The sequence below is a fragment of the Marmota flaviventris genome, chromosome 17 (genome assembly GCF_047511675.1).
Source record: "Marmota flaviventris isolate mMarFla1 chromosome 17, mMarFla1.hap1, whole genome shotgun sequence".
Classification (NCBI taxonomy): domain Eukaryota; kingdom Metazoa; phylum Chordata; class Mammalia; order Rodentia; family Sciuridae; genus Marmota; species Marmota flaviventris.
In genome coordinates, this window is record NC_092514.1 from 36,850,175 (window position 1) to 36,867,014 (window position 16,840).

Sequence of the window (16,840 nt, forward strand, 5' to 3'; positions counted from 1 at the left end):
AAATCAAAACTACTCTAAGATACCATCTCACTCTAGTCAGAATGGCAGCTATTATGAAGACAAACAATAAGTGTTGGCAAGGATGTGGGAAAAAAGGTAAACTCATACATTGCTGGTGGGACTGCAAATTGGTGCAGCCAATTTGGAAAGCAGTATGGAGATTCCTTGGAAATCTGGGAATGGAACCACCTTTTGACCCAACTATCCCTCTTCTCGGACTATACTCAAAGGACCTAAAAACAGCATACTACAGAGACACAGCCACATCAATGTTTATAGCAGCACAATTCACAATAGCTAACTGTGGAGCCAACCTAGATGTCCTTCAGTGGATGAATGGATTAAAAAAATGTGGCATTTATACACAATAGAATATTATACAGCACTAAAAAAAGAACAAAATCATGGCATTTGCAGGTAAATGGATGGTGTTACTGAAGATAATACGAAATGAAGTTAGCCAATCCCCAAAAAACAAATGCCGAATGTTTTCTCTGATATAAGGGGGGTGACTCAAAGTGGGGTAAGGAGGAAGAACATGGGAAGATTATTTCTAGATAGGGAAGAGGGGCGGGAGGGAAAGGGAGGGGGAAAGGGATCAGCAAGGATGGTGGAATGTGATAGTCATCATTATACAAAATACATGTAGAGATTTGAATTTGGTGTCAACACACCTTATATTCAAACAGAGATATGAAAAATTGTGGTATATATGTGTATTAAGAATTGTAATGCAAAAAAAAAAGAAGTAGGCATGGTGGCACATGACTGTATTCCCAGCTACTCAGGAGGTTGAGGCAGGAAGACTGCAAGTTCAAGGCTGGCCTCTGCAACTTGGCTAGACCTTGGATCAATATAAAAATTAAGAAGTGGTAGTACACTCCTGAATTCAATCCCCAGTACCTACCATAAAAAAAAAAAGAAACTAGAAACCTCGCATTCCACAATCTTTCTCAGGCTTCTTAAACCCATTAATATACCACTTACTAAAATCATACAGCATTAAAGAACAGCATTTGACCATAACATCAGTTATAACTTCAATTACTCTAAATATCTATCTTTATTTTATTTTATTTTTACACAACACAATGCCTTTATTTATTTATTTTATGTGGTGCTGAGGATTGAACCCGGGTCCCGCCTGTGCTAGGCGAGCGCTCTACCGCTGAGCCACAATCTCAGCCCCTAAATATCTATCTTTAAAGCAGAAAATCTTATTTCTTTTATTACTAACCCCATTTAATTAAACCAACTTTTTATTCATTTTCAAGTTTTAAAATAACATTAAATTAGAAAGAAAAATATATTACAAGTGTTCTATCTCTTAAGCAGACTCAGTGACAATACAGTAGGATCTCACCATATCCATGTCAGCCTTTTCAAATTCTTGTTTTTCCTTCCTCAGTTTCTCAGCATGCATCAGCTCCATCCTGAAGTACTACAGAAGAGAAATAATGGCCTGAAAATCTTTAAAGATACTTTCTTAAATTCAAGATATATAATACACCTTGTTTTTATGCATAATTTTCAGATGTGGGAAAATTTAGGAGGAGTATTATATTTTTCTTTGTTAACAAACTAGCTAACATTGACAAGGTAAGGTGAAAATATTATTTTATGCTATTCTAAAAGCAATCTAGAGGTATGAATCAAAAACTTTAAAAATGCTTTTATATCCTTGGTTATCACTTCACAATTAAACAAACCATAAAGTCTAGCCCTAAATTGTCAAAAGAAGCAACAAACACACTCAATGTCCTTAACCAGTTGAGAAGAATATAAGTTTGTAATCTAATATTGAAGGTTTCCATGAGTAATTTTACTTATGATTTCATCCATGTATATGAAAAGTGTCAACAGAAGCCAAGTAAGGAATTTGGACTTCTATCCTCTTCAGTCTTCCTCTCCTCTATTTAGCAGTAAATAGGCAGAATAGTATCAAAAGAGTTCTACTATCCGGGAACAGTGGCACATGCCTGTAATCCCAGCTGCTCAGGAGGTTGAGATAGGAGGATCACGAGTTCAAAGCCAGCTTCAGCAAAAAAGTAAGGTGCTAAGCAACTCACTGAGACCCTCCCTGTCTCTAAATAAAATAGAAAAGGTCTGGGGATATAGCCCAATGGTTAAGTGCCCCAGGGTTCAATTTCTAGTACCAAGAAGAAAAAAGTTCTACTAGCCAGAAAATTTAACTCCCAGAGTTTCATAAAATAACCAAAAGGCCTAAAATCAATCATAAAAAGAACCAGGAGGGGCTGGGGTTGTGGCTCAGTGGTAGAGAGCTCACCTCACATGCGTGAAGCACTAGGTTCAATCCTCAGCACCATTTAAAAATAAATAAATAAAATAAAGGTATTGTGTCTGTCTACAATTAAAAAAATATTTTAAAAAAAGCAGGAAGGGGGCTAGGGTTGTAGCTCAGTTGTTAGGGTGTTTGCCTTGCATGTGTGAGGCACTGGTTTCAATCCTCAGAACCACATTTAAATAAATAAATCAAATAAACATATGTGTATGCGTGTGTGTGTGTGTGTGTGTATATATATATATATGTATATATATAAAAAGAACCAGGAATATCACAACTTCAATGAAGACAATCCAAAGACACCAACAACAGAGATGACATAGATGTTAGAATTATCCAACAAGGATTTAAAATCAGTAAAGATGCTTTAATGAGTAATTATAAATACATTTGAAACAATAATAAGTATCAGCAAACAGAAAACATAAAGAAGAACCAAATAGAAATTTGAGAACTGAAACTAATAACTCAGTGAATGGACTCAATAGCAACATGAACAAAACAGAGGAAAGAACCAGTGATCCTGAAAATAACTATAAAAATTACCCAATCTGAACAACAGAGAAAATAGGTTGAAAACAATGAACAGGGCCTCAGAAACCGGTGAGACAATGATAAATGATCCCGTATGTGTCCTTGGAGTTGCAGAGGAAAGAAAAAGGAGTAAAGCTGAAAATTTTTCTTAAAAAATTATGACTTGGTGCTGGGGGTTTAGCTCAGTGGTTGAGCACTTGCCTGGCAGCACAGTATCCCACAACATCAGTTATAACTTTACTGAGTCCTGTGTTCAATCCCCAGCACCAAATAAGAAAAAGAAAAAAGTGCCTCATGATTTTCCAAATTCAGCAAAAAACATAAACCTATAGATTCAAGAAGGTGACAGAACCGTTGGTGAACCCAAGTAAATCATGATAAAACCCACCATAATCAAACCTATGAAAAATAATGACAAAGAAAAAACTTGAAAGCAGTGAGAGATATGACATCCTACCTAAAAGAGAAAAGCAATTCAAACTGGACTTCCACAATCATCTAACAGTAAAAAAGCAGAACAGTGTCAGAAGAGGTCTACTAAACAAAACTTAAATATCCTAGAGTTGCTGGCAGATTTCTCATCAGAAAACAAGGAGGCCAAAAGGAAGAAGTGACACAATATTTTCAAATGCTACAAGAAAAGATGTGTTACCCCAGAAATATCTGGCAAAAATATAATTCAAAAAAGAAGGGAGCTGGGTACAGTGGCACATGCCTGTAATCCTAGCAGCTCAGGAGGCTGAGGCAGGAGGATTGTGAGTTCAGAGCCAGCCTCAGCAATTCAGCAAGGCTCTAAGCAACTCAGCAAGAACCCTGTCTCTAAATAAAATGTAAAAAAGGGCTGGGGATGTGGCTCAGTGCTTGATCATGTCAGAGTATAAATGCTGGTACCAAAAAAAAAAAAAAAAAAGAAGAAGAAGAAGGAAAAAGAGCCAGGCATGGTAGAGAACACCCACAATCCCAGCAACCAGGGAGGCTGAGACAGGAGGAATAAAAGTTCAAAGTCAGCCTCAGCAACCTAGCAAGGCCCTAAGCAATTTAGTAAGACCCTGTCTCAAAATAAATTTAAAAGGCTATGCTGGGGTATAGCATAATTCAGTAGTAAAGTGCCTCTAGGTTCAGTGCCCAATACCAAGGGGGAAAATTAGGGCACACAATGTACATACTTGGGAGGCAGAAGCAGAAGAATTATAAAACTAGAGGCCAGCCTTGGTAATTTAGCAAGACCCAGTCTCAACATAAAAAATAAAAAGGGCTGGGGATAGGACTCAGTGATAGAATGCCTCTGGGTTCAATCCCCACTACAAACACACACAAAAAGCAAAAGAGATCAAAAGACATTCTCAGATAAAGTGAAACTAAGAATCTATGTTAGAAGACCCATCATAAAAAAACATAAAGCTCTCAAAATAGAAGAAATTATTGCTTAAAAAGGATTCTGGAACATTAGGAAGACAGAAAAATGGAAAGAGTAAAAATATGGGTTATGTAATGGGGACGTGGCTCAATGTTAAAATGCCTGCCTAGCATGTGCAAGGTCACAGGTTCAATCCCCAGCATCACAAATATTTAAGTTGTTTGATACATAAAGCAAAAATTCTAACACTGTCTGATGTGGTTCCTCGGTCTTCTCAAACAGGAGATAGAATACCCTAAGTGAAATTTTAAAAACAAAACAAAAAGTAAAACTGAATTAAACAAATCAACAAAATGAAAAAATGATAAAGGACAAATTTCTTAGTTTTGTGTTGTACTATAGTTTTATAAAATGTAACTACTGGGAGTAATTAGGTGAAGGGTACACAGTACATCATTGTATTACCTTTGTGTCTTCTAGTGAACCTAAAATTATTTCAAAATAAAATTAATGGTAATAGGCTGGGGATATAGCTCAGTTGGTAGAGTGCTTGCCTCGCATGCACAAGACCCTGGGTTCAATCCCCAGCACACACATAAAAAAACAAAATTAATGGTAAACTGATACATGCCTATAATCCCAGCAACTTGGGAGAATAAAGCAGGAGAATGCTAAGTTTGAGGTCCACTTCAATCAGCAAATTCAAAGCCAGTCTAGGCAACTTAACAAGACCCAATCTCAAAATAAAAACCACAAACGGTCAGTGTAAAGCACTGCTGGGTTCAATCTCTAGTACCACCAAAAAAAAAAAAAAAAATCAATGACAAATATGTAATATCAAACTCTATAAAAGTCATGGTATCGTTATAGGTCTATGAAGATAAATTAATGCATGATTAACATCTACTAAAAAAATTTGTGCCAATTTTTGAATACTTGAAATTTTATAAGACATTAAAAAATGAAGGGTTTTTTTTAATTATTATGTTTAACCTTTTAAGTCAGTAATTCTGCTTCTAGGAATAAATCATAAGGAAATGATGGGCACAGGGGCCCACGCCTGTAAACCCAGCAGCTAGGGAGGCTGAGGCAGGAGGATCATGAGTTCAAAGCCAGCCTTCGTAATTTATGGAGGCCCTGGACAACTCAGTGAGACCCTGTCTCTAAATAAAATACAAAAAGGGATAGGGATGTGGCTCAGTGCTTAAGCATCCTTGGGTTCGTTCAATCCCTGGTACAAAAAACAAAAAATTATAAGGAAAAAAATCTTTGTATTTTCACATACAAAGGTTAAGAGCAAATACTGGAACAATCTAAATGCCCAACAATAGGGAAAATGAAAGAGAAAATGTACCATTTTTTTTAAATAGTATTTGCCCTCAATCAGTCATGTTGAGACATCACTCTCTATGTACACACACACTTACTTTTTTTTTTTTTTTAAATATTTACTTTTTTTAGTTTTAGGTGGACACAATATCTTTCTTTCTTTCTTTCTTTCTTTATTTATTTTTAATGTGGTGCTGAGAATCGAACCCAGTGCCTCACGCATGCTAGGCAAACGCGCTACCACTTGAGCCACATCCCCAGCCCCACACTTACTTCTTGATAGAGTTTTGGACACTCTGGATGAAAGCGCAGAGCCCGAAGAAACAGTTGCCTGGCACTTTCAGAAGATAAGCGATCTTCCATTTCCCATTTGGCCGCCATAATCCACAAAGCTATAAATGATAAAACACCAGACTTCCATTTCAGTGAATTAATCAAGTTAGGCAAGAAACTACCAGTGCTCCAAACTGAATACTCAAATGAAAAAAAATTTTTTAATCTTACCAAAAAGGAAAAGGCAAAAACAGAGGGAATTTCTAACTGCAAAGTTTTGTTGTTCTAACTAAAGTTAGAAAGAATAGCCAGACAGTATGGCACATGCCAGTAATCCCAGCTACTCAGGAGACTGAGGAAGAATGATTACAATTTAGAAGCCAGCTTGGGCAACCTTGCAAGAGTTTGTCTCGTAATAGAAAATAAAAAGAACTGGAAATATATAGCTCAATGGTAGCGTGCTCTTGAGTTCAATCCCAAGTACTGCAAAAATAAATATTTAAACAAAATTAGAAAAAGTATTCTAAGCAAATAGAGGTAAATGCTAATATATTCATCCTGGATGTGGGATACATAAGGGCCTATGACCATATTTAATCAGCTCTAAAGCTACGATTGTTGTAAGTCACTAATTTTAAAGGTGTTAAAAGTTGGGAAAAAGTTCGTATTTTAGAATCAACAAATTAATATATTTTGTACTCTTCTCTACATTTAGAATAGAACATAATTTTTTTTAAAAAAAGTTGTTGTTTTTCTTCATGGGAAATTAACCCCAAGTTACTACTCCAACTATTTCCCTACAGATTTAATAAAGGTTAACCATCATACCAAGCAAGGCTGCTCCTGATAAAAAATGACCCATGGCTGCTATCCATATGGACTTTGTAGGAAGGCCACAAATGGTGGCGAGCCATTGCTTTGAGATTTCTTGAGCATGTGACTCCTGAAATTGAGCATGGACCGTCCTAGGATCTCATCTTTAGTACTTCCACTTAGGAAGTTCTTCTACCCACTCCTATGGTCTCTTCACCTTACAAATGAACTCTCACTTTGGGGACCAGAGACTGGCCTCCCAACTGATAAGAGCACTTTGCTGAAAAAAAATGCCACAAGTTGTCTTCTGTCTCTGAGCAAGCAGGTGACAAATGTAGCCTTATTGTGCAGTCTGCTTGAGCCTAATACCCTGAGAACTGGTACTGGAGTACCTCCAGTACAGAATAACACACCATCCACTCCTTACTCACAAGAAAAGTCTTTCTCTTATAAAACATGAGTACCTACTCTGTGCCAGTCAACATTCTAAAATCTGTGTTAATATTTTCCCCTTTAAACTGAAATCCCTCACATTTCACTGCCTCCAAATTAAATGTCCCTCAAAGGATTGTACAGATTTTATTTTCCATCAACTAAAAAGAAACATAATCCTTCCTGTCCACAGATAGAACACCTGGTATAGTAACTATCAGTACACAGTAGCCAGAGATAAACTAAGAGACAGCTTCAGGAATAAAAACTGCTGCAGCCAATTGCCTAATAAGCTTAAGTCCTCAAGATAATTTCTCTTAAGTTCATCAGCACAGTAAGTTCCAAAATGACTTTAGTCTAAATAAAATACAGAAAAAGAACACGAGAAGGACTTCACCATACCTGGCTTATTTGAATGAATAGCCAACATGGCAGAGAATACCTTGCTAAGTTGAGCTTTGGTAGCCTGTAAAAAGAGGAAGAAATTTTTCTATTTCCTGCACAGAGATATCATCACTATTAATCTATAAACAGTATCTGCTGAACCCTTACCAACTATAAATTTAATAGGGCAAGATCTTGCTAGGGACATATCAATAAGTAAAGACACATTCATTTTCTTCTTGAACTACTAAACATACACATTCTAAATTTATAATGTTTTAAGGTTTTTGTGAATATGCACAAAAACTATTTTTTTCAACTGATATGGAAGCAAATTAAATAGGCATTCAGATATATAAAAGTTACAATGAAGTACAGTTTCAGCCTTCTGGGGTTCTTTTCCCATTTGTTAATCCTACACCTTTGGGGAAAATATGGAGTTCAGTAAATAAGTAAGAAGTTTAAAAGGTAGACAAATAGAAAGTAAAAGAGGAGCAAGACTTTGCTTTACTCACCCATTTCTTACAAAACACAACATAGGACAGCCAAAGTTGAACATCATCCTACAAGAAAAGCAATGCAGTAAGCTGCCTTGATCTTTATATATGATACATTTTTGCGATAATTAACTTTATTGGAAACAGGAGAATTTCAGAAGATCCAATGTATTAAGCACATTCTTCAGTCCTTGAAACTCTTCCCTCACTGAGGTCTTGGATTTCTTAACCATAATTGAGTGAGATTCTCCCCTTCCATCCATCATGCTCCAAAACAAAACAAGTTGTCCATCCAATTTGTTCAATGCAGTTCTGAAATGGCCTCAAGTATAGAAATACAAAGTTTATCATTCCCAGGAATCCAAAGTACTTCCAATGAAACATGCCCATTCCCAGGCCGAACTTGAAGAATATCAAGTTACTGAGCTCCAGCCAGCACCTAATCATTTATCTTCCACCTCCACGACTTCAATGCTCTTCACTTAAGAAATACATCCAAACATCTCCCAGGTAATTTTATCATTTTTAATGTATCAAATAACACTGTTTTTAGCACCTTCCTCAAAGAAAAACAAGAAGGTATAAAGACCCGCACAGTTGCACACACCAATAACCCCAGCAACTCAGGAGGTAGAGATGGGACCACAAGTTTGAGGCTACTCTCAGCAACTTAGTAAAACCCCGTCTCAAAATAAACAATAAAATGGGTTAAGGATGTAGCTTAAAGTGACCCTGGGTTCAATCCCCAGTATCAAAAGAAGGTTTAAGAGATCAATTTCTTTCCCTATTTTTTGGTACCAGGAATTGAACCCAGAGGTGCTTAACCACTGAGTCACGTCCCCAGATCTTTTTTATGTTTTATTTTGAGACAGGGTCTCGCTGAGTTGCTTAGGGCCTCACTACATTGCTGAGGCTGGCCTTTGAACTCGTGATCCTCCTGTCTCACACTCCGAGTCACTGGGATTATAGGCATGTGCCAGTGCACCCAGCTGAGAATGCTTCCATCAGTAATACCATCATTAGAGGGTTGGGGATATAGCTCAGTTGAATAGTGCTTGCCCCACAAGCACGAGGCCCTGGGTTCAATCCTCAGCACCACAAAATAATAATAATAATAATAATAATAATAATAATAATACCACCACCACCATCATTAGAATAAATATTAAGACACTCAAGTTAAGTTGGACACAGTTGCACACACCTGTAATCCCAGTGGCTCAGAAGGCTGAGACAGGAGGATGGCGAGTTCAAAGTCAGCCTTAGCAAAAAGCAAGGTGCTAAGCAACTCAGCGAGACCTTGTCTCTAAATCAAATACAAAACAGGGCTGGGGATGTGGCTCAGTGGCCAAGTGCCCCTTGGTTCAATCCCTGGTACCTCCCCCGCAAAAAAGGACACCCAAGTAAAGACTGGAGAACAATGCATTGGAATATTCAACTCAGTTAGGTATAATACACATCTTCAAAGCTCTTAGAGTCACAGATGCATTTATCACATACTTTCCACTTTGCTGAAGCACGTCGGAAGACACCTTGTATCCGGTGAACAATAGAATGCTCAATCTCATCCTTCTTAAATGAATATTTAATGCGCTGAAAGGGGACATAAAAAACAAAGCTTCAGTTTACTCACATTTACAAAGTAGCATTACTACTTGAGCATTTAACAGTATTAGTGAAGAAAGCAAATAATTACAAATATCCAGTTTAGTCCAGGCACATTAAACAATTTTATCAACATTACCTGTCGCCCAAACATAAGCTCTAGCTAAGCAGCCACACTACTTAATTCTGTATTTTTTCCAATTTCAAAAAAATTATCAACTTACTGTTCTTCTTCTCTGGATCAATTCCAAAAGATTAATTTCATACTGGGAAAGAAAACATACACAAAAAAAGGAGAAAAAAATTATAACCTTTTAAATATAGGAAATACATTAAAATTATGAAAGATAAAATATCAAATACGAAAATGTAAAATAGAAAAATTTTGCTATCAATGAAAACAATTTGTAATAAAATGTCTATAATTCACTGAAAATTCATTTAACTTTATTAAAATGAATTCTTCATAGGTGTGGTGGTATGCACCTGTAATCCCAATTACTTGGGAGGCTGAGACAGGGAGGATCACAAGTTCAAGACCAACTTAGTGAGATACTGTCTCAAAATTTAAAAAATTAAAAAAGCTGGAGAATGTAGCCCATTTAGCACCTCCGGGCAAATTCCCAATACTTCCAAAAAAAAAAAAAACCACTTGTAAGTCTGAGCTGACACATAAGTAAAGCAGATAAAGAGGTTGTACTAGCTGAAACAGGTGTGACAAGCCTAATGGGCTTCTCCAACCACCACCTCTAAAATACCACTTACAAATCCCAAAGATCTCAGAAAAGCACTACTATATAATCACTCTCTAAGCCACAACTGGAAAAATACTAGAGACAGAAATCTCACAAGATTGCAAGTTCATTTAAAAACTGTTTTACCTGGAGCTAGGGATATAGCTCAGTGGTAGAACACTTGCCTAGCCTGAGTGAGACACTATATTCAAATTCCAAAAGAAGGGGGAAAAAAAAACTTTGAGAAAAATATTTCAAGCACAAAAAATCCCACGCAACTATCACAAAGTAACACCAAAGCCTATATTTGCTTCAAGTACTCTTCAAAAATAAAAGTTTCAACTGGGAATAGTGGTGCATGCCTATAATCCCAACAGCTCAGGAGGCTGAGGAAGGAGGATCACAAGTTTAAAGCCAGTCTCAGCAATTTAGCAAGGCCATAAGCAACTTAGTAAGACCCTATCTCAAAATAAAAAATAAAAAGGGCTGGGGATGTGGCTCAGGGGTAAAGGGTCCCTGGGTTCAATCCCCAGTACCAAAAAAGAAATAGAACATTTCAAATAAACATAAAGCCCCCTATGTACTAATCTTTTATTCCATTCTCACTCTCCAGAACTAGCAACTATCCTGAGTTTATCACTTCCAAGAATGATCCTGAACTTCATTATAATGCTTTTTTTTTTGGATACTAGGAACTGAACTTGGAGGCATTTTACCAATGATGTATTTCCCAGCCATTTTTATTTTAATACAGAGTCTTGCTAAGTTGTTCAAGCTGGTTTCAAACTTGTCATTCTCTTGCCTCAGCCTCCCAAATCACTGAGATTACAGGTGTGTGCCATGGCACCCAGCTATAATGCTTTAATTGTCTATAAGTGATATTACGCTACATTCATCACTCCATATTTTTTTTCAACATGACTTATGCGTGTGTGTGCTCATGAACATGTGGTGAAGATAGAATCCAGGGCCTTGTACGTGTTAGCCAAGCTGTCTACCACTGAGACCAGACCTCAAAATGACTTCAGATATATCCTTGTAAAAACCCAAAATTCAAGGTCATGTTATATAATATTCCATGTTCAATGTGGAATTTGCCTTTTTTCTTGCTGTTCCATAATCTGTTTCTAATTTTTTTTTTTTTTTTTTTTTTTTTTGTGGTGCTGGGGATTGAACCCAGGGCCTTGTGCATGAAAGGTAAGCACTCTACCAACTGAGCTATGTCCCCAGCCCTCTAATTTTTCTCTATTACAAAAAGCTGCTATTTATATTCTTGTACATATCTTCTTATGAATACAGGAACTTTTCTCCAGAGTATACACTATCTACCAACACTAACATGCAATCATGAGGCAATGACTTTTCTCCATTTAAAGTGATTCCCTGTACACCACTGGACTGGATCAGTGCCATGTACATAGCAGGCCCTCAATATTTACTCTATAAATGAATAAATGAAATTGCTGGATCACAGGTATATGCATTTCAATTTTATGGATCATTAAAACCTGCACTCAAAAGGGATTGTACCAATTATTTTTAAAATGTTTACTATTGTGATGAACATAAGGCAGACTATGCATGGTCTTAATTTATTTACCTGATTACTAATGAGGCTTGCATTGTTTCCTAAGTTGAATTATGAAATGATGTTCTCCCTTTGGGAATTGCATGTTAACAAGATCTGCCCACTTTTCTTTGTGGTCCTTTGTTACTTTCTCTTTTTTTCTCTTTAGTTGTAGTTGGACACAATACCTTTATTCTATTTATTTATTTTTATGTGGTGCTGAGGATCAAAACCAGCACCTCACACATGCTAGGCGAGTGCTCTACCACTGAACCACAGCCCCAGCCCATGTTACTTTCTTCTTGATTTGTAGTTATTCACATGTACATATGTCATTCTTACTATATGTCTTATGAATATTTTCTCCCACTTTGTGGCTTACCTTTTCACATTAATTGTGGTATATTTTTTGCATAGACTATTATTATTGTTTTTAACATCTCCTCTGAAAATGAGTTGTGCTTTCACAGTCTCCTCTATTTTATCTTTCCCTACCTGAACTCATTCTTTCATAGATTTTGTAAAATACTTAAAAGTTTTCTCCCACATTAAAACTTTCAATTCGGGCTGAGGATGTGGCTCAAGTGGTAGCGCGCTCACCTACCACTGGCATGTGCACGGATCTGGGTTCAATCCTCAGCACCACATACAAATAAAGATGTGTCCGCCAAAAACTAAAAAAAAAAATAAATAAATATTTAAAAAATTCTCTCTCTTTAAAAAAAAAACTTTCAATTCATCAGGAATTTATTTTCAGGTATGTGAAGACAAGATCTAATTGAAACTTAAACTTCATTGATTTAAAAATGCCATTTGTACCAGCCACAATGGCACATACCTGTAATCCCAGTGACTTGGGAGGCTAAAGCAGGAGGATTGCAAGTTCAAGGACAAACTCAGCAATTTAGGGAGGCCCTAAGCAACATAGCAAGACCCTGTCTCAAAAAATAAAAGGGGTAAGGGATGCATTTGTGGTTCAGTGGTAGAGTGTTTACCTAGCATGGGTGAGGCACTGGGTTCAATCCTCATAAAAATAAATAAATAAAATAAATATAAAAATAAATAAAGGTATTGTATCCATCTACAATTAGAAATTTTTTAAAAAGGGGGGGGAATGTAGCTCAGTGGTAAAGCATTGCTGGGTTCAATCCCCAATACCAAAAAATAAAACAAATAAATGTCACTTACAAATTTATACAACTGTGTGCAGGCAAGAAAAAATATATATAAAAGAATGTGCAGGTAGGTACATATGTATGTGTGTATACTTTTTAATGTGCTTATTTCAGTTATACTCTCTGAAACTAATCCAACTAATCCACAGGTAGCTCAAGTATTTAAAGAGTGAGATCATTTGTCACATATCTCCTCAAGCATCTCTAGTGCTTTCAATGACTGCTCCAATAACAAGGTTTCCAAATTTGTTGCCTTTGAACCAACCTCTTTAAGAGTCCTTCTTAAAATGTAGTCTTGAGGCTGGGGATATGGCTCAAGTAGTAGCGCACTTGCCTGGCATGCGTGAGGCACTGGGTTCAATCCTCAGCACCACATAAAAATAAAATTAAAGATATTGTGTCCACCTAAAGCTAAAAAACAAATATTTTAAAAATAAAAAATAATTTAAAAAACGTAGTCTTGAGTCTAATACAATACTACAGATATGGATTGATTAGCACAACACATTATCTTTCAAGTCAACATGTTTTCAGTGCCTACCTGCCAATGTCCTTTGCAATTTTACCCAGCACACTATTTTTGTCAATCTTGTTCAGTTATAGTGTTGATACAATATGCTCTTGACTTTTTTGGGGGACACTACAGGTGATCAAACCTAGGGCCTTGTGTGCATGCTACACAAATACACTTACTACTGGGCAACATTCCCAGCCCCCATGGCTTATTCTGAATTAGCAATGTACTACAAACCCTAGGACCACTCCAAAACAAAACAACATTCTCAGCTAAGTCTCATGTAGTATTTGTTCAACTATTTGTTTTTTTGTAATCAATCTCAATTTTTTTTAATATTTATTTTTTAGTTTTAGGTGGACACAATATCTTTATTTTATTTTTATGTGGTGCAGAGAATTGAACCCAGTGCTTCATGCATGCTAGGCTAGCGCTCTTCCTCTGAGCCACAACCCCAGCCCTTCAATCTCAAATTTTTAAGTCCTATAACATTTCATCGTTCTTGTGTGTGGTTCTGGGGATTGAACCCAGGAGTGCTCTACCACTGAGCTACATCCCCAGTTCTTTGTCATTTATTTTTTTTATTTATTTTGAGGCAGGGTCTCACTGAATTTCCCAGGCTGGCCTTGAACTTGTGATCCTCCTGCCTCAGCCTCCTGAGTTTCTGGGATCCCAGGTGTTCACCATTACACCAAAATAAACATTTTGTCTTATTTATTCTTTCTGAATCCTGATTCTGTCATCTGACATAACAGCTATTCTCCCCCATCTAAAAAGTGATTTGGCCTATATGTCTTATCTTCAAACTTTCTACCTATTTAGAAAATGGAAGTAATCACTGGGCACAGTGGCACATGCCTGTATTCCCAATACCTCAGGAGGCTAAGGCAGGAGGATCACAAGTTCAAAGCCAGCCTCAGCATCTCAGCAAGACCCTGTCTCAAAATAAAAAATAAAAAAGGGCTGGAATATAGCTCTAGGTGGTTAAGTGTCCCTGAGTTCAATTCGTGGTACCAAGAAAGAAAGAAAGGGAGGAAGGGAAGGAAGAAGTTCCTGTCTCAAAATAAAAAATAAAAAGGGCTGGCAATGTGCCATCAGTGGTAGAATGCCCCTAGGTTCAATCCCAAGTACCAAAAAAAAAAAAAGAATCTTGCCGCATACTTCTTTACAAATTGACAGACTTTCTGGCTATCCACTATCATCACATTCACATCCCTGTCTTGCCTGCTAAGAGATAGATCTCTTGCTGAAATCCAGATACACATTGTCTCGATCTACTAACTCAATAGAAAGAAAGAGAGAGGAAAAAAAATTCAGTTTCACTAGGACTAAAGCCTCAGTAGATGATACAACTCCCAATAATCACCTCTAATCCTGTTCAAAAATATGGATCTAATTGCAATTCTGGAATTCGGCAAAAAACTAATGTTAATCTCACCATTCTCTAATTGACTTAAAATTTGTAAGGAGATTTAAAAATAAGGAAATTATTCACTTACTTGAATATAATTGATAAAGTCTTCCTTAAAAAGGGCTCTTCGCTGTATTTTGTATTCTAGATCAGAAGCCTTCTTAATGATAGCCCTGAAGAGAAAATTATTTAAACTGCAACACTTGAAAAAAATAAAACTTAAGTAACTTTAGCTTTAAAAGAATTTTTTTAATTACCTTGGATATATTTAAGACACATAATAACCAAAACATAATTCCCATATATAATTTTCTTTCACAGGCAAATAATATCTTACACAATTACTTCTGTATTTCTAAGATTAGGATATATTTTAAAATTTTCAGGATAGCCAATCATAATTGATTGCCAGGGTATTTGATATTCCTACAAGCAAAATTAATGTTAAGTGTTTTATGCTATTTACATATAGTATTAATAAAGACTTATTTTCCTCTAAATCAAGGTTATTAGGTGTATATTTCTTGTAGACCAGAATTAAACCCAGGGGCTTACACATGCTAGGCAAGGATTCTGCCAAGAAGCTATATCCTAGCCCTCCACACTTAGGTTTTTATAATAATCAAATGTCTATACTAAAATTCTTTTATTCCTATATGTTCAATGTGTAAAATTTTTTTAGAAACCTGTATTGTCTCTATCTAAAAAGGCTTATTACTATTACGGATCTATGGGAGAAGAATCACCATTCCTTAGTTAAGGACTAAATGTACAACATGTGTATATTAGGAAAATTTAATGCAAGGTGTGCAGAATATTTACGTTTAGTAATAATAACATTTAATGAACACTAAGAGTCCCCAATGCTATATTCTGTTTCATTAACAAATACTTTTAGACTCCCAGTCACATGACTGCATCCAGAGTCATTGTCTACCAAAGAAATAGTCACGGAAAACCACTAAAACTACTAAAAGTGATTGACAGATTATTGAATGCCAACCTGTGTGTCAGGCGCTGTGGCTAGGATTGGGAGTACATAGGAAACGAAATCAAATGATCCCCCTCTGCCAAGTCTTCCACTCACTCTCGGGCTCTTGCAGCATTGTGCTGACATCTCTACAGAAGTACATTCTACACACCGATTTAAACTGTAACCGAAATGTTTAATTTGCCTGAAATTCTCCCACCATCCAAAGTGCCTTGTTAGCTCCTGGTGGATAGGGATTCCGGTTTATCACCTTTATATCCCCAAAACCCTGCTCCATGAGGGGCTGTCAGTATATCCGATGGGTAAATGGACACCTTGTAAAGGATAAGAATTTCATTCTGGTCATCCCCAAAGCCCGGCACTGGGTTTATACCACGTTAGGAAAAACAAACACAACCAAAGCATCTCCAGCCCGGCCGGGGCCACACGCACGCCCAACCTCCCCTCAGCCCGCTCCAGCCCTTCCCTTTCCCACCCCGCTCACTTAATCTCCGCACGACTGAATAGTCCAACGCGCTCCAGCTGTTCCAATTCCGGGATTCGATCTTCTATGCGTTCCTGGATTATCTCCGCCATGAGGTCTGCACCGGACGTCCCCGCAGGAGAAGCTCAGCAGGCAACAGGCGCAGGAAGCGCCCACCTTCTAGTCTCCAGTCCCAACCTTAAAGCCCGCACGTACTGACGAAACGTGCTCCCTACGTCCCGCCTCTTCCGCTTCCGCCGTCGGAAAAGATCCTTCGGCTCTTGCGGCCGCTGTCACCCCCTTGTGGCTTACGGTGGAATTGCAGCGAGAGACCCCGCGGTCTTGGGCAGGACTCAAGCGGAGGGGCGGGGCGAGGCTGGAGGTGGGACCCGATGCGCGCGCAGCCAGACTCCGGCAGGGATTGAAAAAAGCGCCTCCGGGTCTGAGTGATTTACC

The 16,840-nt window shown here is 37.4% G+C and overlaps 1 protein-coding gene across 1 annotated transcript in view; it reads right to left on the reverse strand.

Annotated features, from left to right (window-relative positions):
* Positions 1-16,613, reverse strand: part of Utp6 (UTP6 small subunit processome component) — a 34,086-nt gene extending 17,473 nt beyond the window's left edge. Inside the window, exons 1-8 of the mRNA XM_027924190.2 lie at positions 16,406-16,613; positions 15,019-15,103; positions 9,754-9,795; positions 9,425-9,517; positions 7,943-7,990; positions 7,446-7,509; positions 5,799-5,917; positions 1,364-1,441 (exon numbers count right to left, since the gene is read on the reverse strand). Coding sequence (XP_027779991.1) covers positions 1,364-1,441; positions 5,799-5,917; positions 7,446-7,509; positions 7,943-7,990; positions 9,425-9,517; positions 9,754-9,795; positions 15,019-15,103; positions 16,406-16,497 — 621 coding nt within the window. The 5' untranslated portion in view covers positions 16,498-16,613. The remainder of the gene's footprint in view (positions 1-1,363; positions 1,442-5,798; positions 5,918-7,445; positions 7,510-7,942; positions 7,991-9,424; positions 9,518-9,753; positions 9,796-15,018; positions 15,104-16,405) is intronic.
* Between the last annotated feature and the right edge of the window lie 227 nt (positions 16,614-16,840).